The 21,127-nt window shown below is 39.2% G+C and overlaps 1 protein-coding gene across 2 annotated transcripts in view; it reads right to left on the reverse strand.

Annotated features, from left to right (window-relative positions):
* LOC127569110 (fibroblast growth factor receptor 4-like) overlaps positions 1-21,127 on the reverse strand; it is a 133,203-nt gene that overhangs the window by 27,761 nt on the left and 84,315 nt on the right. For both annotated transcript variants that reach the window (XM_052013461.1, XM_052013460.1), the window contains 2 exons: positions 15,268-15,550; positions 1,090-1,353 (listed from right to left, as the gene is read on the reverse strand). In XM_052013461.1, the coding sequence (XP_051869421.1) occupies positions 1,090-1,353; positions 15,268-15,373 (370 nt within the window). In that variant the 5' untranslated portion in view covers positions 15,374-15,550. The remainder of the gene's footprint in view (positions 1-1,089; positions 1,354-15,267; positions 15,551-21,127) is intronic.

Raw genomic sequence — 21,127 nt, forward strand, 5'->3', positions numbered from 1 at the left:
CTGGTAACAAACGTTGATGAAGGAAAGATGCAGTCGGAAACCTGTTATAACATCCCCAAGTGCCTATTTCTTATGTGAGAGTTTAAGTGAGAATCTAGGTGCCGTTCGATTGAACTGCATATCACAACACAAAATCCCATCCTCTCATACTAATGCGTGGATGCACTTTATAAATGGGGTGATTTATTATAGGAGATAATGCTTTATATCCAAATAGGTCATTAGATTTTTACAATGTACTAGCTTTGGCTTATTTCGTGCAAGTCTGAGTTGAACTGTCTGAATTTGTGCATTATACCCATTAACAATTTCCATATATAATAATGCACAGTTGTTTAAGCTGTTCTAACCCTCCAGGTACAAATATATATATATATAGTGACGTGCAAATTGCCCCAATTATTAAAATTATTATGCAGTTGACTTATAGAAAAGACTGAAAAAAATCACAATTTTTAAAAATTTCATCTGTTTAAGTAGCTGGTTATATAATTTTTGTAGATAGAACAAATTGACAATAGTTAGTCATGAGTTCTGAACAGGCATCTGAAGATTTAGCTCCGCTGAAAAACATTGGCAAACAAATTGCACAAGGAGAGTGCTTTTGTACCTGAATGGCTGAATTTCGCCAAAATATTGGGTGAATATAGATGGCTTGACACAGAAAGAAGACAACTATTTTATCCCAGATAAAATAAGTAACATGAATTTTAATTATATTTCCTGGGATTTCTATTATGCTGCTGGGGAAATGTGCATCTCTATGATTCAGGACATGAAAATCTCAGCCGTTAACAATTTAGTGATGATATTCCACATATTTTGCTTTGTTAACGAAGTCTCAAAACCTCCTTGGCCTCATGCTTGTTTTCATTGTTTTCCTTCTATGCAGAGAATTGGAAGAGCTAGGAACATTCCCTGAATAAAACCAGTATATATAGGACAAGTAGTAGTGATAAAGTGCAATGCTCAGAATCATATGCATAATGTGGTGTTAATTCTGTGCAGCAGAAACACATTTGTCACATGAAAAAATAATCTTTGTTACTATTTGGACTTGGAGGATTAAAAGAATTAATGGATTCATACCTGCTATAGTCACCGTGAAGTTTTTTAGAATCTCGCCCGTTCCACGCACCACACATAGGTATAGGCCAGAGTCATTGTATGTAGTCTCTACAATTTCTAGAACCTTCCGCGCTATGTGCACTCTGTCACTGGGCAGGATCTGCTTATCCTCTTTGTACCAGTTGATGTTCTCGGTTCGATTGGTGCCACATGTCAGTTTGAGCCCATCATGAAGGTCTAGGAGGATATGGTCCTGGGGTTCTGCTGCTTCACTGCCCAACAATACTGTGGGAGACAGTACAAGTATACTTTACAAAAGGTGACAGCACATGAAAGAGAGAACATGAAGCAATCTTTCTTTGTTCCTGACTGCTGGAATCCATTGTCAAGGAAGTGGTTACAGAACACTTAGGAAATAATAATAGGATTAAGCAGGTCAACATGAATTTATGAAAGGAAGATAATGTTTAATAAATCAGTTTAAAGATTTTTTGAGGTTGAAACTAGAGTAGGTAAGGGGGTGGTGTATTTGGACTTTAAGGTCTTCAGATAAGGTGCCACACAAAAGATTATTAAATTAAATAAGAGCACAGGGAATTAGGTATCATATACTGCCATGGACTAAGGATTGGTTAATGGACAGAAAACAGTGCAGGAATAAAGAGGTCATTTTTGGGTTATGACTAATGGAGTACCTCAGGCGTTTATGCTGGAATCCCAGCTCTCCACATCCTCCATCAGTGATTTGGATAACAAGACTAAATGTAACATTTACAAGTTTGCTGGCGATACAAAGCTGGGTGGAAGCATGGGCTATGAGAAGGATGGAGAGGGGTTTCTGGGGTATATAGATAGGTAAGTGAGTGGGTGAGACCATGGAGTAAATTGTGGAAAATGTGAGATCATTCACATTAGTAAAGATAGAAAGGGATATTTTTTTTGAACGGTGTTGGTTTTCAGAGGGACCCAGACATCCTAGTACACAAATTACGGATAGTTAACATTCAGATACAGCAAACAAATAGGAATTATAAATTATATAATCACATTGAAAATAAAATGACCAAATATCTAAGTCGATCAGACTCCAAATGAATAAGCCCTCGCTAAAGATGGTTTATATCCACATATTGTCTGTAATCTAAAGACTAGCAGAAACACTATTACAAATATTTCATTATTAGTCAGATAAAGTAGCAGAGTGGATATCTATGATTATATTTAGGATGAAAAATAGAATACATCCAGAGAACTACTGACAAAGCAACTCCATATTGATGGTAAGAAAAATAATGGAATTCCTATTAAAAGGAAAGAACAGAAAGGATTCTAGAAGTCAAAATCAGCAGTTTCAGAACGGAAAATTGCACTTGGCCAACTTCTTTGGAGAAATAATAGAAAATAGACTGGGATAATATATCAGTTGTAATTTATTTAAGTTTACAGAAGGTCTCAGATTAAGCATCAAATATAGGTAAATGAATAGGCTAAGAGCTTGCAAGGCTCAGTGGATGGAAAGCCAGCTGAATTCAAGACTAAAAGTGGAGAGTAAAATGAGGGGTAACTTTCAAAATATAGAAAATGAAGACCAGCTAGGATCAATACTAGGACCACAATTCACAAATTATAATAATGATGTAGGCTTTAGAATAAAAATGAAGTCAGTCACATTTTTGTTGAAAGGCAGAAATCTAAATAGGCAGAGGAGCAAAGAGATCTTGGAATACAAATGCACAAATTATTAAAAGTAACAGTATAGATTAATAAGGCCATAGAAAAGACCATAGAAAAAACCAAGTATTAAGGGTTTATTTCAAAAGTGATAAAATTAAATGGTAGAACAATTATTATAAATGTTTGGAACATTTATTAAACCATATTTGGAATACTGTGTGCAATACCAAATTAAAGACTTGATCTAGGGGCACCAGAAAGAGCACAAAAACATATTTACAAGAATGGTAATGGAAATGTAAGATTGTACCTATCGCATATGGATGAGCAGGATGCACCTCTTTTCACTTAAAAACGCCAAGATAATATTACTTACAGCGTTGTAATAGGCCCTTCCGGCCCAACGAGTCCACACCGCCCATTTTAAACCCAAATTAACCTACCCGTACGTCTTTGGAATATGGGAGGAAACCGGAGCACCTGGAGGAAACCCACACAGACACAGGAGAACGTACACACTCCTTACAGACACAGACGGGAATCGAACCCGATCGCTGGCGCTGTAATAGCGTCGCACTAACCGCTACGCTGCCGTGCGCCCCATTATGAAAGGCTATGCTCAAGTAGAAGCTGAAAATTTCATCTTCAGTCATCAGCAATAAAAACACAATAGCATCTCCTTGTTAATTCTGCTTGTGAAAATTGGTTCAATTAACTTCAATGAAATGGAACTTCAGAAGTGGGGTATAGCATGGAGCTACTACAATATAGCTCGGTTACTACAAGCAACTAAACATAGATTCTACCCTAAAGAGTCTTTACAATCGTGCAGAAGAAACCTGGAGTCCATTAAAACAAGATAGTCATCAAGGAAATCAGAGCATTCAGAAGAAACATCTTTAGGCAGAAGAGTGAAGAGAAGGGGACTTAGTACCACAGCGTGTGTTTGTGTAAATAATATAAATATATTTAAAAGGGAGGAAGAAATTAAGTGTAATAAAAGGAGCAAAGGACTATTCTGATGGAGTTAAATCGGAGACTTTGGAGGAAACTCGTGAGAGGCGTAAATGCCAGCTTGGTTGGTTGGTCTTTGCTGCAGCCAAAAATTAAAATTCAGAAACCACAAGAGTCATTTGAATGTGAATACACCAGGCCTGGGACACAATCAAACCCCTTATCAATCTGACACAGCAAACTCCAGATAACAATGACCTTCAAAGAACAAACACTTCAAGGTGCACTAAACTCTGTCCAGGGCTTTACTCTGATGGTTCGACTTTTCTCAACTGGGATTGGTTAGAAAATTGTAGGACGACACTGGCCTGATTTAATTTTAGTCACAGTATTGTAGCTGTGGTCATTTATTTCATAATATTATGCCAAGTTTTAAAAAAAATCCATGACCAAAAAACACTGATCACGCGCTTCCGCTTTGCCGGCAATTGCCAATATATGCACAAATTATGCTGTATTTCTGAAAGGTGGCCTGTTTCAATTCTCCACTCAAATATATTTGCATAATCAAGGATTTAATTTATTCCATGGATCACGCAATCAGTCAACAGTGCAGAATGCAATTGTCTTTGTCTTTAAATTAAAATTTATAATTGGGTCTGGTAACTTGGTGCAGTTCCATTAATTCAGCAAATAAAAAGGTTTAAAATCACACAAAAAAGGAATTCCCTAGTTAATTGTCTGTGTTTTAAAATAAAATTTTAACGAAGCTACACAGAACCATTTATTAGCTTCATTATTATTTATTAGCTTAATATATTAAATATTTTTTTTAATTCCCATAAACTTTTAAATATTGTCTTTTAACCTCCCAAGAGGAAGTGACAGGTGACCAAAGCTGAAGATCCAAGGATAACAAAAGAATGTAGGAAGATGAAGCGAGGAAAGGGGTCAGGGCAGAAATCAGGTCAAAAATGCAAGTGAGAATCAGGCCAGACATAAACAGGGGAAGTAAAATTTGAATTAAGAAGGGCAACAAAAGATTATGATAGTAGACCAATAGCCTAATGGGAATGAAAAAATGTTCCATTGACATGAAGTTATGAAATGGGTGGTACGAGGAGTAGCTGGACTGATTAGGAACCCGAAATGAGTTCTACACTTGGACACAATAGTTCACAATAGAGGCACTAAATAAGTATCTTTCAGCTGTATTAACCAAGGAAGAAGATATTGACAAAGTCAAAGTAAAAGAGAAAACATTTATCTTTTTGGAGCCACCTCAAAGGCCTTTAAATGGACACAATTAATCGAAGCTCACATGGCCATAGGGTGGGATTAGTTGTATGGGCTAGATTCACTTCCAGTATGTATCTCTTCCCCCCCCCCACATTCAACACAGAAGATCATGGAAACTTGATCTATGCTAGGTGTAATTTACACTTGAAATCCCTTGATCTTTTTGCATTAATTTGGCTAATTTCAAACAATAAGCAGGAAAAAAAAGCAGCAGAACTGAATAGAAAGTTTTTCCCACTATACTTGGTCTGGGAAGATAGTTTCATACTGTGGCAATATCAACAAGTTTCCTTTGTACTGGTCTCAGCAACAATTATATAGGAATGAACTATCAGCATACCAAAAAGTACTGAAGAGTTAGATCCTCTGTCACCAGAACTGAGAAGGGGTGACTTATAATAATACACCAATACATTCACCCTATGACACCAGTATCAGTCATTTAGAATAAGTATTCCCCTCTCCTTTCTCCATGTAAAGATTTCTGCATTATTGGGAGTCTCCAAAGCCATGAATGTTTATGATGAGGTGAACAGCAATAAGTTCTGCCTCTAGTTAATGAGGTGGTAACAAGTATGCACAAATTTTAAATGATTGCATAAGAAAATTGTTACAAAATATTTCTTTACACATCTGTAATGTTGTCAACACAAATTAAAGTAGGGACCATAAATTCTTTTTAAAGAGCATCATATAGCTCCTTGCTGAAGAAAATTATGGTGAACTAGCAAGAGAGAGGCATCAGAAAATAAGAAATAGAGGCAAGAGTAGACTGTTTGGCCCCTTGTGCCTGCACCATCATTCATTTTACCTCAGTGCCACTTTCATGCACTAATCCCCTATTATCCAAAAATCTATTGAGTATCTCAAGTATACTCAACAACTGACTCTCCACAGCCCTCGGGTAGAGAATTCCATATTAAACAGTGATTTTACAAATATAATAGGTCTGATTGGCCCATTTGTGTTATGTAACGTTCTATGGTATCTTTACTATTATTAACAACTTCTCGTTTTACTTGGAAGGAATTGGCCACAACGTGTCTTCCTTCAATTGTGCCAGCATAGGCATTCGTTTAAATGAAACCAATTTCCAACTGACTTCACCAAATAGTGAATGGATTACATAAAGATATCAATGCCCACACTAGTATACATAAATGTATATTCCACAGTGAGTGAGATGTTAACATGTAGAATGGTCTTACCCTGCAACAGTTATGCTTTAATATTTAATGCTTTTTGTAAAAAAAATGTTCATGATATTCATCCTGACATAATTCTATACAAAGGAAATTTTATACATGGCTGTGGTCAAAGAAAGATCAGTCCCTTCAACTGTGTGTGATACAGCAGTGATTTTTTTGTTGAAAATCAAGGTCTTTCTCATCATCAAGCACTCCACCCCCACCCCCCAACCACCGACTTCCACTAGGGTCACGACCCAATACCTGACATGGGAAGACAAGAAGGAATGATTTGCTGCTTGCTGAGGCATGACCTTTCAACCTTAGCCAACAACCCAACAGTGACAAGGACAGAAGTACAATACTCTATAGGATGGGGTGCAGCAAGAGGCTGAGTCTCTGCAGGTGCCTTGGAGGAGCTGGGGGGTGGGGGGGAGAGAAGGTCACTCACCGGGAAACCTGACAACTCCATTGACAAACATGTCAACCTCTGACAGAGCTTAAAGTCAATGCCTTTGGGTGGAATACTTGAGGGTGTGGCTTCAAAGTGACCAGAAATCACATCTCGGTTACATTCTGTGCAAAACAGCAGATAGCTCAAACTGCAGGGAAAGAGCAACTGTTGAGAATAAATAATAGGAAAACAGGCACATTAAGGTGCACTCAGAGCCAAAAATTGACAACTAACAACAAAAACAGCCCCTTCTTTCAGAGTTAAAAGATTTAAAGAAAAATTTAATGGTAACTGATTGATGGGTGTAGTCTTTTTGTTTTATTGATTTGGTTTATATCGGGCAACCATGGTAGAGCATTTCAAGGTACAACAAGGAGACTAAGCACTAGAAGTATTATGTTTTTTGCACTTAATCTGATGTTTAGTGAATTAAGTTTCTGGTGTGGCTTTGACAATACCACACATTTAAAAAAGGTGTTAAACATGAAGAAGGCCTTTAGTCTTAGACTTCAGTGCTTCCTCTGCCCACTGATAAAATGTTGTAAAATAAAACGGTAGAAGTAAAGCACACCCTTATCATCAAGCAAATCAACCAGCAAATTCAGGGATTAAGAATTTTGCAGATCTTCAGAATATCCTGGTCAATTTATGTCACTCTGCATTATGTTTCCTGTAAATGGCACAGCACCTTTAGCTTCCCTATTATCACCAAGAACTTTAAATATTAACTACCTATTAAACTAGCTATGGAAAGCTAGGGCTGGAATTTACATCTTAATTAAACTGTATGCAAATGTTTTTTCACTGTACTTCAGTACCTGTGACAATAATAAACCAATTCCAATTATTGACTAAAACTGTGGTAATTATCAACATAATACCAATCCAACCTCCCACGCTCAGGAAGATTTAATTTAATCTGTTAATTGAATCTGTTCAGTTTCACTCTGCCATGTGGTAAGTTGTTGACAAAGGTATAAAAATGTCAAATTTAACATTTTTAAATTATTTTACTTTTTTCCCCTTTAACTCTCCAAGCCAATATTTGACTCTCTGTCTGTACCATATCATATTCTTATACGCCCCACTGCTCTGCAATTTCTCTGCAACATTCTCAATCCTTAAACCTCATTGGTTAAAGTGTTAGTCCCACTACTGATAAAGTCCCAGAGAAACAGCTGTCCTATATAATTATAATCTTACATGTCCACCAAGTTATAGCCCAAAAATTATTGGAGATAAGGGTAGAGAGAAAAGTCTAACTAATGGTTTATGCCACAAAATATCCCACTTTCAGCTATATTATGATCAATGTGTTTGCTAGTATAGGACAACGATTGAAGGAATAACAGCCCCTTTACTCTCAACCGAGTTACACCTATGCAATACTTAGCACCTTTGTCAATGTTCTGTGGTGAAAAAGAAAAAAGGTACTTGTATAGCATGATGGGATCTTTAATATTCAGCTGAGAGTGTACTTTCCTTGGTTTAATATCGCATCCTAATACTGCAAGGGAGTATCGGTTTAGCTTTTTGTACTCAAATCTTTGGTGTGTAATTGAATTCATAACTTTGAATTAGAAGGAAGCAACAGGATTAAATTAGACGATGGATCTTACCATTAGAGTTGATCGATCTTAGTTCTTAGTATGAAGTTGATTGGATAAACAGACTAAATGGTTTAATGGGTGAAATTAACTACTCATGAGCCAGAGATACTCGCAATGTTCCATCTTCTATTTTTGTTAGTTTCCCTCAGCTGCACCAATGGTACAGCCGTGAACATTTGCCCTAGCACCCTGGTATTTAAATTGTGAGATCTATCATTATACATACTCAATATGCTCCACATTGATTTCTGTGAAGAAATAACCAAATTCAGTACGAGGACTGAATTCGGCCATGCTGTAATATCCTTTAGAGTCATATGACCTGCTGCCGCTCTGTCACAGATTTAAAATGGGTAAAGTATAAAAGGCAGCTTCTAACCATGATGTCAACGTTATAGGGAGTAGAGAGAAGTTTTAAAAAAATAATATTAATGTATTGCAAGAAGAGATTTTTTGTAATAAATATATCCAGTCTTGTAATTTGAGAACATCCTTGATCTTCACAACTATTTATCTTTTCCTGCAAGGATATTGCCTTTTGCCAAATGGATTCAAATGCCATTTCCTTCCTCAATTTTTCAATGCACCGCTCTTCCAGTTTCCTGTTAGAAGCTGCTGCATTACGCTTGCCCACTGCATGTACCCCAATTTAAATTAGAAGTTATAACTGGTCTCAGTTTCTCTATCAGGTGCCGTTGCCTTTACCCTGCTTACTGTCCCAGCTGGCAGCAAACACATGCGAATTCTGGGTCACAAAGTGTTAATTCTTGCCCTCTGGGAGCATGGCAACAACAAACACAAGGCTCAAAGCCAGCCCGCCTTTCTCCATAGGCACTGGCCTGGAATTCCCTTATTCCTTCACAGAGATTGAGTCCCACGCTGGGAAGCAGACAAAGCTATTTCATCTTCCAACCATGACAGATGAAGAAACTTATTAAGATGTCATTTATCTCCAGCTGTGTTAAAGAGATGTAGCCTGCTATTTAAAATTATGAATAAAATGCAACCTGCTCTTTATGCCTTTTAACTTGCCCAGCAGAGATAGAACTTGGTTTGAAATGCCGGGTTTGCTGGACTGACGAAATCTCTATTGTAATGTTCATTTCCTAATCAGGAGCAGAGAGAGAGACAGAGCACGAGTGTGTAGGGTGTTTTGGGTGTCAGATTCACAGTTCCCAATTTCCATTCCACAGCAATGTGGACAGGGTGCTGTATTTCAGATTGGTAACTGGAAAAGCTCTAATCCTTTCTTCAAGGAAGAACGTGGAGTTGAAGAAGGTGAAATAAATTGACAAATATCAGAAAGAAACCAAGTGTGGAAAGCAGAGCAGTGTTCAAATTGCACCCCTTGCTGGATACTTGTCTCAGGATATAGACGTAGCAGAAAACACTATCATGCATTGGTGATCATAAAATTGGTTAAATCTCCAACTCTGTGGTCTCTCGTGTCTGCCATCACGAGGTTTCTTTTAGGATAGTTATTAAACAGACATCCTTTTTTTTAAAAAAAGGAAAAAATACACATCTCAACGATGGTATCTGCTCTGTCAAGTTTTACATCTGCAATGAGGCATTGAATACAGTGACACTATACTTGAGCTCTTGTGGCAGCTGTTGTTACTCATTTCAGAAATATTTTCCTACCAAGTAAATAAACAAATATGAAATAACACCTCTTCATTTATTGTTTCTCATGTGCACCAAAGATGCAGAACCACCAGCGTTAATGTTTCACATTGCTCCAATGCAACAAAATTCTACATTCCAAAGACATACGCGTTAGGAAGTTGTGGGATGCTATGTTCACGCCGGAAGCGTGGCGACACTTGCGGGCTGCCCCCTGAACACTCTACGCAAAAGATGCATTTCACTGTGTGTTTCGATGTACATGTCACTAATAAAGACATCTTATCTTATAAATACAGACCCACCTCTTCTGGATGTGCATTTAGTGGCTGAAGTGCCATAGATACTTAATGCATATTTGCTCATTTTGGAGAAATGATTCCTGCCTTTTAGTCCTCTGAGTTTCCACAAGCAAAAGATATCGCTGGGGAGGATATCTCCCCCATGCACTTAGTCAGTAAAATATATCTACACTTTCATAGTGATATGCCATTTAGTCACAATGAGGGGCAGATTGCATTCCTGGCTCCCTCCTTCCAAGTTCTTGCATTGTCCCTTGGTGATATTCATCTAGCATCTATTTAATGTTCCTATGCCTTGATTGACCACCTTGGATTATGAGGATCCTGATTAAAGATCAGCTGGGTCAATAGGGCATCTTGCTGACAGCATTAAGAAGTGCAGACCAGATGATTCCCATGTTCAATCCCCAGTACATTAATTTAGTGAAGTTTTTATGGTTTTCCAATTAACTTGAACTATCTAGTCTACTTGAAAACAGGCTAGTGGGTATTTTGATTGAGTGCAGGAATAAACTGGTCAAATGGCCTTTCACAGTTCAGAGTCAAATCTGAGATCTGGTATCACTAAATGCCACATTCTAGTAAGAGTTTATCCTTTCAGCTGAAGTAGACTGGCATTAAATAAGTGCTGAGTAAACAACATAAGGAAACCCCACAACATCTGAAAAGATCATTACTTTAAAATTTTCTTGGACATCAGGCAGAGCGAGGAAGTGCCTGAGTATTTACCCTAATTCACCAGATAGGCTCTTTTAGATGGCATAGAATGACAAGAGCTAAAATGGTGCTAATTCCACAATAATCTTTTTCATTTGTTAAAGAAGGAATTTGAGCTGCTTTTTCCCCTGGAATCTTACTCTGTGTTGCTCCTGAATAATTGTTGCATTATTAATTAGGCCATTCTCTCATTACCTCCTACTGCACTCTGTAAACAACTTTTAATCTTCACACACCACCTGGGTAGACAAGGCCTTCCACTGACCTCCTCAGCCCACTCACAATTTGTGTCGATCCATCTCCTGGTTTTGTCTCTGTTTTTTTACATTCTAATGGAAATGTTTTATCACATTATAGATTTTAATTGTTAATAGTAACATTCATTCTTTCAAAGAACTGCTTTATGCAATTATTTTGTGTCTGATCTGTTGTTATTATTGCCATGAGTACAGTTCTAGTACCAGCTTTGTATTCCATTTTATGGGACAAGTGTTGGCCATGATTCATGTCCCCAAGTCAAAAGGTTATGTTATCAAGTCATGGATGGATACCTAGCACTATTTTGAAGTGGAACATGGAGGTTTCCTGGGATCCAGATAACATATAGCCTTTAATAAGCATCAATAGAAACAGATTATTTAGTCATTGTCGTATTGATATTTATGGCCTCTTGCTATCCTCACTTTGTGTGTGGTGCTTTCCTACAACTGGAAACACTATTGCCCCATTTCTTTAGAAGTACTTCATTATTGCAAGTACTTGCAAAGACCAAGCTCCACCATCAACATTGGCCATTGGTCACTCCTGCCCCACCTTTTCTCATCTGTTACTGAAACCTTATCTTCACCCCAGTTACCTGTAACATTGGTCTCTCAGTCCCCCTATCTCTGTAACTTCCTCTGGGTTAATTACCCTACCACTGGTGACCAAGCCTTCAGCTGCCTGGATCCCAGTCTCTGAAGTTTCCTCTTTAGCCCCTGCTGCCTCTCCACCTCTCTCTCCTCTTTAAAACCAACCTTGTTGACAAAGCATTTAGTCACCAATCCTTGATGTCAATTTTGTTTGGTAATGCACCTGCAATGTACTTTGCAACTCTCAGGTTCTACATAATTGTTATTATTGTTAGGTGTTTTTTTTCCCCCAGTGTCCTCCAATCACAAAAAAATGCTAAATAAATTCTAAATACTCTCTTTCATACACAACTCTGCCATACTGATATGGGTGTAAATTAGTAATGTACCCTGCATGCTGACATATGTAGAGGTATAGTGTAAGTTAATTACAGCTTTTCCACATTGACAGTCTTGCACATGGAATCAGTTTTATAAAAATTGTCAATATTGATGTAAGCATGGATCCAATACCAGTTACAAAATGCACAGGTACAAGTCCCATATCACAGGAGTGCACTTCTCCTCTTACTGCTGCAGGTTTGTTACTCAGTGAGTCTTGAGTAACTGGATTTATAACTGGACTTTGTTTTCCATTGGGAGAATGAATTATGCATTGCTAATAATAACTGAGGACCCAAATGCTCAGCTGGTCACTCCCGAGCACATTCCATAGGCAAGGGGACCATTGTACTTGTAAACAGTAATGTTGTCGGTGAGATGTACAAGAATGATAAATTGCACATTTTATAGACAAATTCTATATGGACTACAAAGAACATAAATGTTTTTCATGCACATTTGATCATTAGATGTAGTTTGGTAGTGCTTTTACCAATTACGGCACAAAGTGCAATTGAAGCAAGTAATATAAATTAGCTTAATCCATTGAAATCTGCATAACAAAATGGCTAGACTACCTACTGACACCTTTCGCAACAAACATTTAAAATAAAAAGAGTAGCTAGAAAATGTACAGTGAAAGCTTTCACTAATAAAGAAATTGAACTTTATACAATTCCAAAAGCAAGTCATACAGTGCACCTAAAGGTGAGGAAGGATGGAGAGACAGACAGAGATACTCCTTCTGCAATCAAAAGCCTGCTATTCATTAAAACAGGCATTCCTTAATTGCCTCTATGTCTGCAACAATTAAATATTCCTGAAAATTAGCCAAGCTCCTTCGCCCTCCATTCAAGAGGAGCAGAGCAGAGTTGCTTGCAGGCCGTGTGAACTCCACGCCTCGTCTAGGCTGCTATGTGTGAGACGCTCACTCCATTCATAATAAACTGACAGCTTCTGTTTCTGGTGCCACAGACAGCAGTGGGGAGGGGAGTTGGATTGTCCTTTCCAGAGTGGCAGGCTCACTTCTTTTCCCTCCCCCTCCCCCTCCCTCTCGCCACCCCTTTCCTTCATAGGATTTGGCCTGGGGCCACCATCCTCACATTAGAGCCCAGAATATTGAAGGATAGAGTGACACACAGAATTGAGCCTGAGCGGGTGCTCTTTATACACAAATGTACACAGTTCCCAGGGACAATAAATAGGCCACCACTCAAAGGCAGGCTAGATTACAGTGCACATTTATCTGGACAAAGGCCTCTCTCTGGGATGAGACTTTGGGGGCAGCGTGTGAGCCAGCCTAATGAGATCTCACGCAGAAAAATCTCTCTGTAACGGCACCACATCCTAGATACCTCCTTTAACCCTTGACACACTGAAAGACATTTAAATATTATAACTCACATACCTTAGAAACTACTAGGCTGTCTCCTAACCAATCCATTTCACCTATGAGGTTCAGTTTTCACAGATAGCAAGGTTTTTTTTAGCATTCATATTTTTAGAATGTATCCATTAATATGCTTTAAGTATTTATTCATATTTTGTTTTAATAATTTAAGAGCCTCTGAACATGCATTGTTAAAGCTGTTGGTGGCTGACACAGACCAGCAAGTTAAAAGTAGATAACTAAGTACAAATCCTAAATAGCACCATAATGTTCACTCCTGAAAGTTGCATCCTTGGTGTATGTGCGCTAGTTTATTTAAGTCAGATTGGAGGTGGTGTTGCTACAATCAGCTCATTGGTCATGGAGGGGAATTCAATTTCCTGATTGCTATCCAATGACTACAGCTGGAAATGAATGTGTGTAGCTGTCAGGTGAGTACAGAATAGGGCACAGCTCATGGTTAAATAGGCCAGCAGTCCAGGATCGTTCATGAACAATAGCCAGTTAGGCAAATTATTGAAATGTGACTGGTGCCCACTGGACAGGGTGCTAGTGGGGAGTCAGCACACAGAAAAACAGGTGGGAAGGAAGATAATTTCTGGATAAAGAGAAATAAAATAAACAGTGCTTGTTTTATTTCTGTTGCTTCTTTCTTTCTGGGTGCTGTCTCCTACACACGCTGTAAATCTGAACAGTGGTGGAGCAAGTAGAGCAGCTGCTCACAGCTCCAGCAATCTGGGTTTGAACCTGACCTCCAGTGCTGTGCGTGTGTGTGCGCAGTATGCACATTCTCCTTGTAATCACATGGGTTATTCCTCCGGGTGCTCCCGTTTACCTCCACATCTCAAAGATTGGGGTTGGTAGGTTAATTGGCTACAATAAATTGCCCTTGGTGTACAAGTGCGTATGTGAGTGGTAGAATTTGGGGGAAATTGAAGAGAATGTGGAAGAATAAAATGTAGATTTAGTATAGAATTAGTGTAATTGGGTGGTTGATAGTTGGGTGGACTTGGAGGGCTGAAGGACTTGTTTCCGTGCTGCAGTTTATAATGAGCAGAGAACACGACAGAGTTTCCTCTCTTTGTCCTCTGCCGTGAAGTAACAACTCCCATCATGGTTTAACCATATAGGCCACAACGGCTCCGAATGCCTCAGCTGAGTGACCATTCCACAGATGTTTATGGCTAATGAATGAAGAGGAGCCAGAGAGCTAAGGAAAGCAAAGCAAAAAAGGTTTAGACTGGGGTCACAAGTGAAGGTGCATAGACGATAATTGCCCTCCCTACCCTGAGCTCTAAAACTGTTGCTGGCCCCTTGCAACTGCCCAAATTTATAAGACCAACTGCCAGGGTTAAACACCCTTCCCTCCCCACTCCCGACATGAGATGCTAATTCTCAATGAGGCTATTACAGTTAAACAGCTGGGATTAACTTAAAGGTTCCGAGCTGAAGGCTGGTCAAGAGCAAAAACAGGTTCAAGAATCAACAAAGGTTCAACAGGAGCCAGTGATGGGTAAAGCAAGGGCTCTGGAGCCGGTGGAGGTGCGGAATCCAGTTTAGTGGCCTGCAGAGGAGCATTTCTTGATCCAAAACCAATTAATTCTGATTTAATGCTGTATTGATCCTTCTTAGTCTATAAGGCTTAGCATAATACCACAGTCTATTTACCCATTGATCCATTGGGAGAGCTCTGAAGATCAGCTCCATCTACATTCCTTTACACTATCAAATTAATCCCATTCTATTGGCCTTACCTAGTTGTGAATTTTTTTCTTCCAATTGTGATACAGTCGGCCTTGACACAGTGAGTGTACTGAGGGTGAACAAGCAGAGACACAGTTTGCACAGCATGTAGCTCATTCCTCTTCCTTTAGTTGAAATTTCAAAGTAGTTATAAATCTTGATAGCTCAGCTGCTCTGGGCATTCATTGGTAGGGTGGGATGATGAAGGCACCCCAACTTCTCTTTTGTACTTTAGTGTTGTGTGCAGTCATTGGCAAGGATCTGCATTCGAGCTCTTGAATTGCTGGAGGTTTGCTGGAAGAGAACACAAAATGATCAGATCAAAATAATAGCTCCCTATGTACATGAGTTTTCCAAAAGCATTACTTGCTTATCCAACCTAACTGATGGCACCTCCTGTCGAGAGTATTTAAGTGATAATTCTGTCCAACTGTTCCTGGTAGGTTTATAACCAAGATCTCTGGTCATTCAGAGAAATTGTGGCAGGACATCAGAAAGAGAGAAGAAAACCATTTATGGTATTTCTCAGCTATGTTTATCTTACTGGCATCAGACTTTGACTCTTTGAATATCAGTGGGCATCAGAGCATCCCAACTCAGAGCTAATCCTTTTGTTGCTGGTGTCTCTGTGAGATTGCCACTGACTAGCATAAATAGTGGAAATTATCAGAAAGTCTGTCTGGCGTTACAGAAAATTTTGTCACCAACTGTTATTTATCCTGCGAATGTCAATGAGCACTCCATTTATCTTAGCTGCAGGATGTACAAAGCTAAACAAAACCCTGGTAACTGGTGCTCAGGGACAGTTTTTCAAACTCGCTGTCCTGGGTGATAATGTGGCTGGCAGACCCCCTGTCTTTTACAAAACCCACATGAATTTTATTCTGCTAAAACCAATAGGATGGAAGTTGGAGGCTGTGGGGCTAGCGGGGGAGAAAAGGTCTGAGAAAAGGACATGCGAGGGTAGTGAATTTGAGAATCTACCATTCAGTTTCTCTCAGCTCTAGTTTATTCATCTGATGACCTTCACTTAATATACTTGTAATTCAAGATTCAAGACACCTACTATTAGTATGACCTACCCTACTGCGGAGAGGATAATTCAAGGGATGAAGAAGTCCTTTTGACCATCCATTCAGGAAGTGTGTATTTTCTCCCCATTACAGCACCAGGTTATTGCTTATGAGTCTAATCACTTCACCTCTAGTAACCTACTGCAAAGTTCATTTCAAAAAGTTGATCATTGGATTATTTTTATATGCCTTATTCTTTTATGAGTGTACTACCGTCATTAAGTTGCCATGCACTCACAATCTGAGCTGCTTACTTTATCACTGTTCTTGCTTTAAAAAAAAAGGCAAGTTCAAAAAGTGTCAAACTAAGTCTGTATCACAAGAAAGTTTAATGTGTTTTATACATATATATATATATATATATATATATATATATATATATATATATATATATATATGTAAAGTTTGGGCACCCCTGGTCAAAATTTCTGTTCCTGTGAATAGTTAAGTGAGTAGAAGATGAACTGATCTCCAAAAGTCATAAAGTTAAAGATGAAACATTCTTTTCAACATTTTAAGCAAGATTAGTGTATTATTTTTGTTTTGTACAATTTTAGAGTGAAAAAAGGAAAGGAGCACCATGCAAAAGTTTGGACACCCCAAGAGATTTGAGCTCTCAGATAACTTTTACCAAGGTCTCAGACCTTCATTAGCTTGTTAGGGCTATGGCTTGTTCACAATCATTGTTAGGAAAGGCCAGGTGATGCAAATTTCAAAGCTTTATAAATGCCCTGACTCCTCAAAACTTGTCCCAACAATCAGCAGCCATGGGCGGCTCTAAGCAGCTGCCTAGCACTCTGAAAATTAAAATAAATGATGCCCACAAAGCAGGAGAAGGCTATAAGAAGATAGCAAAGCGTTTTCAGGTAGCCATTTCCTCAGTTCATAATGTAATTAAGAGATAGCAGTTAACAGGAATGGTGGAGGTCAAGTTGAGGTCTGGAAGACCAAGAAAATTTTCGGAGAGAACTGCTCGTAGGATTGCTAGAAAGGCAAATCAAAACCCTCGTTTGACTGCAAAAGACCTTCAGGAAGATTTAGCAGACTCTGGAGTGGTGGTGCACTGTTCTAATGTGCAGCGACACCTGCACAAATATGACCTTCATGGAAGAGTCATCAGAAGAAAACCTTTCCTGCGTCCTCACCAGAAAATTCAGCAAAGGAACATCTAAACAAGCGTGATGCATTTGGAAACAAGTCCTGGGACTGATGAAGTTAAAATAGAACTTTTTGGCCACAATGAGCAAAGGAATGTTTGGAGAAAAAGGGTGCAGAATTTCATGAAAAGAACACCTCTCCAACTGTTAAGCACGGGGGTGGATCAATCATGCTTTGGGCTTGTGTTGCAGCCAGTGGCATGGGGAACATTTCACTGGTAGAGGGAAGAATGAATTCAATTAAATACCAGCAAATTCTGGAAGCAAACATCACACCGTCTGCTGAATGAAAAGAGGATGGCTTCTACAACAGGATAACGATCCTAAACACACCTCAAAATCCACAATGGACTACCTCAAGAGGCACAAGCTGAAGGTTTTGCCATGGCCCTCACAGTCCCCCAACTTAAACATCATTGAAAATCTGTGGATAGACCTCAAAAGAGCAGTGCATGCAAGACGGCCCAAGAATCTCACAGAACTAGAAGCCTTTTGCAAGGAAGAATGAGCGAAAATCCCCCCCAAACAAGAATTGAAAGACTTTTAGCTGGCTATAGGAAGTGTTTACAAGCTGTGATACTTGCCAAAGGGGGGTGTTACTAAGTACTGACCATGCAGGGTGCCCAAACTTTTGCTTTGGGCCCTTTTCCTTTTTTGTTATTTTGAAACTGTAAAAGATGGAAATAAAAAAGTAATTTTGCTTAAAATATTAAACAAATGTGTCATCTTTAACTTTATGCCTTTTGGAAATCAGGTCATCTTTTACTCGCTTAGCTATTCACAGTAACAGAAATTTTGACCAGGAGTGCCCAAACTTTTGCATGCCACTGTATACACACATATATATACGTATACATAGATATTTGCTAATTTAGCTATGAACGTGAGCATTGATAAGAGCCTGGAAGCGTCAAATGAAACAAACAAGCAGACAATCCCTCAATCCCAAGATGTGCCCACATTACGTTTAACTAGTGTGCTACTTATTGCCACTGTCACTTGAATTATTGTTACTGTCACAAGTTGGCACGGAGAATTAATTACCTTGGAAAAATCTTGACCAATGTGTACTGACACCTTCAGTTCCTAAGAAACACTGACACAGTATTTTTCATGGTGAGAATGCCAAAAATCCCCATACTGTGCATTATTGCTGCAAAGGGACTTTTTAAATGTGTGCAATATCATTAACAAGGCACTTTAATGCACTATTGTTTACTGGGCAAATACATTACTCTATGTGGTACTCGGCTGCACGCACTGGGAAGATCTCAAATTCACTTACCTGATTTGTACTAAATCAGTTAATCCCATCTGTGCTGCAAGAATGATTAAAGATACTTGGATCCAGAAAGGAAATATCAACTTGGGTTTGTGCATCTGCCCACTATCCAACTCCTCCCGGGATTATATTCAAGTTATTAGTGAACAAAGGAAGATTTTGGTTCTATTGTAACATGCCTGTGGTTGGAATAACTTGTTGACTCTTAATTATAAAATGACAAGTGCACATAGATCCCATCATACGTGGAAGGAGAAACTAGTTAAAGCAGGCACATCCCAAATGTAGGGCAGAACAGGCCGCCAGTCTATTGCAGCTTGTTAAATGGATGCCACCTCCCCTTATTAAAAAGGCCCTAATATCATATACAATGAATGCTCACTCGGACATTGTAGTGGCTTCAGGGAGTCAGCTCTGGTTTTGAAAGGGACAACATGCCCGCCTCCCCTTCCCCACCCCCTCACCTCCTGACTGCCCTCCCCCCTCCAAACTTAAGATCACAGGAAAAGATGCTGTATGGTTGATTAGTTTCTTTAACTTAGGAGTACAACAGCAAACAGTTGTGAAAGCAGCCAATCTTGACTAACAGCGGGCCCTCTGTTCACTGAAAAAAAGCGTGTCCGTCTTTCTCTCGCTCTCTCTTCCTGTTGTTTTAAACTCTGGATCCGAAAGAGCTTTGCTCAAGACAGGGGAGTGATTCTTCTTTCGTCCGCTCTCACTTGTCTGGGCCATCAAGGGCCATCTGTTCATTCTGCTGTTATCACAGTGTTGACAAAGAAGCCTCTTACTTTCCAACATGGTTCAGAGCACAATCTCTCCACCCGCCTTCCCCTCACCCCTCCCAACCAACACACCCGTCCACTTACTACTTCAAACCCCTCCTGAAATCCCAAAGCCTCTGGCTCCGATATCTCAGCACTCGTTGTTTATCTCTTATGTTTGTCACTTGCCTAACATTTGTCAAGTCTCAAGTGGACTCAGACAGAGAAATTTCTTGTCAGCTTGTTCGCTGAATAATTAATAACCACCCCAATGGGCATTCTGATCTGGTTCCTTGCCATGACCAGTGCTGTACTGCTTTATTCTGTTTAAAGATATGCCAGTGAGATGGGCATTGACAGTGATTTTCAGTGGAGTCAGTTTGTAGCCATATTTGATGGTTCAGTACTTATTCAGTCAGAGATCAGAACATACCTAGCATTGACTCTCAGTCAAGCAAAGATGTTGCAATTGGTCTCCATATTTTTGAATGAATATTAAACATTTTCAGTCAACTGGAATCCGTATCAGATGAAGACCGTTTAGTGTTTGACTGCGATGCCTCCCACAGTTGGATAGCCTACTAATACTAATGTAAAGGTTATGGATAGTGTGCAGGATAAGACTTGAAACACCTTCAAGTAAGGTGGGAGAAGACTGATGAGAAATGCAAAAGATTGTAAAACTGGAGCTTCACATCAGAAAGCTAATTCCCTTGGGTTAGATCACACTAATGTTAATGAAATGGTGCCTCATTTCAGCCCAACCGAAGAATGGTAGACTGGAAGCCAGACTGGCACATGTACAGAAAGACAATCAGACCCCAAGATATTAAGTGAGAAAGGCAGATAAGCCCAAAAGAGTGAGCACGAGAGCCCATAAGAGGTACAGCGAGTGCGTGGGACAGACAGACTCAGATTAACAAAGAGAGTGCCTGGGACAGCCAGGCTCCAGGGTGGCACAGATAACAGTGAAATAAACAGAACCCAAGCTGATACGCAGTGTAAAAGATGGATAGGGCTCAGATTAGCATACAAAAAGAGCATTCTGAAATCCTTGCCCAGTCCACAAATAGTCAGGGCAAGCTATGCAGGCAATAGAATTATCCAGTAAAGGAGAGTAATGGTTAAAATTCTGAACCAATATTTAATCCCTGTATTCACTTGGACAACATGGACAAATTACCCTCCATGAACATAAATATCCATAATGAAGATAACATAGAATAATAATTTAACTTGCACAGCTTCGAACAAATTGTAATTTTCAGACCGTCATCAGGAAATTCTTTTTCAGACAAATAATGATCAACATCTGAAGTAAATTTCTAAATAGAAACAGTGGTGGCAACAACCCTAGAAATATTCAGGAAACAACTGGGTACTATAAAGGGGTGGAGTTAATATCTCTCGGAATGGGCCAGTATGATGAGTAAAATGGCCTTCCTCGTCTGTAATTATCTTAAGACCATTGACCCCATACTTAGATCACTAATATCAAGCATCCTAATCACTAGCTGATTCATCCTGCCAGATAAGTGAATGCCAAGCAGTCTTGCAGTCTTCCTTTACAGAACAGCCTGAGGAGATTCACTTGTACC

This window comes from Pristis pectinata, chromosome 4, assembly GCF_009764475.1.
Source record: "Pristis pectinata isolate sPriPec2 chromosome 4, sPriPec2.1.pri, whole genome shotgun sequence".
NCBI lineage: Eukaryota > Metazoa > Chordata > Chondrichthyes > Rhinopristiformes > Pristidae > Pristis > Pristis pectinata.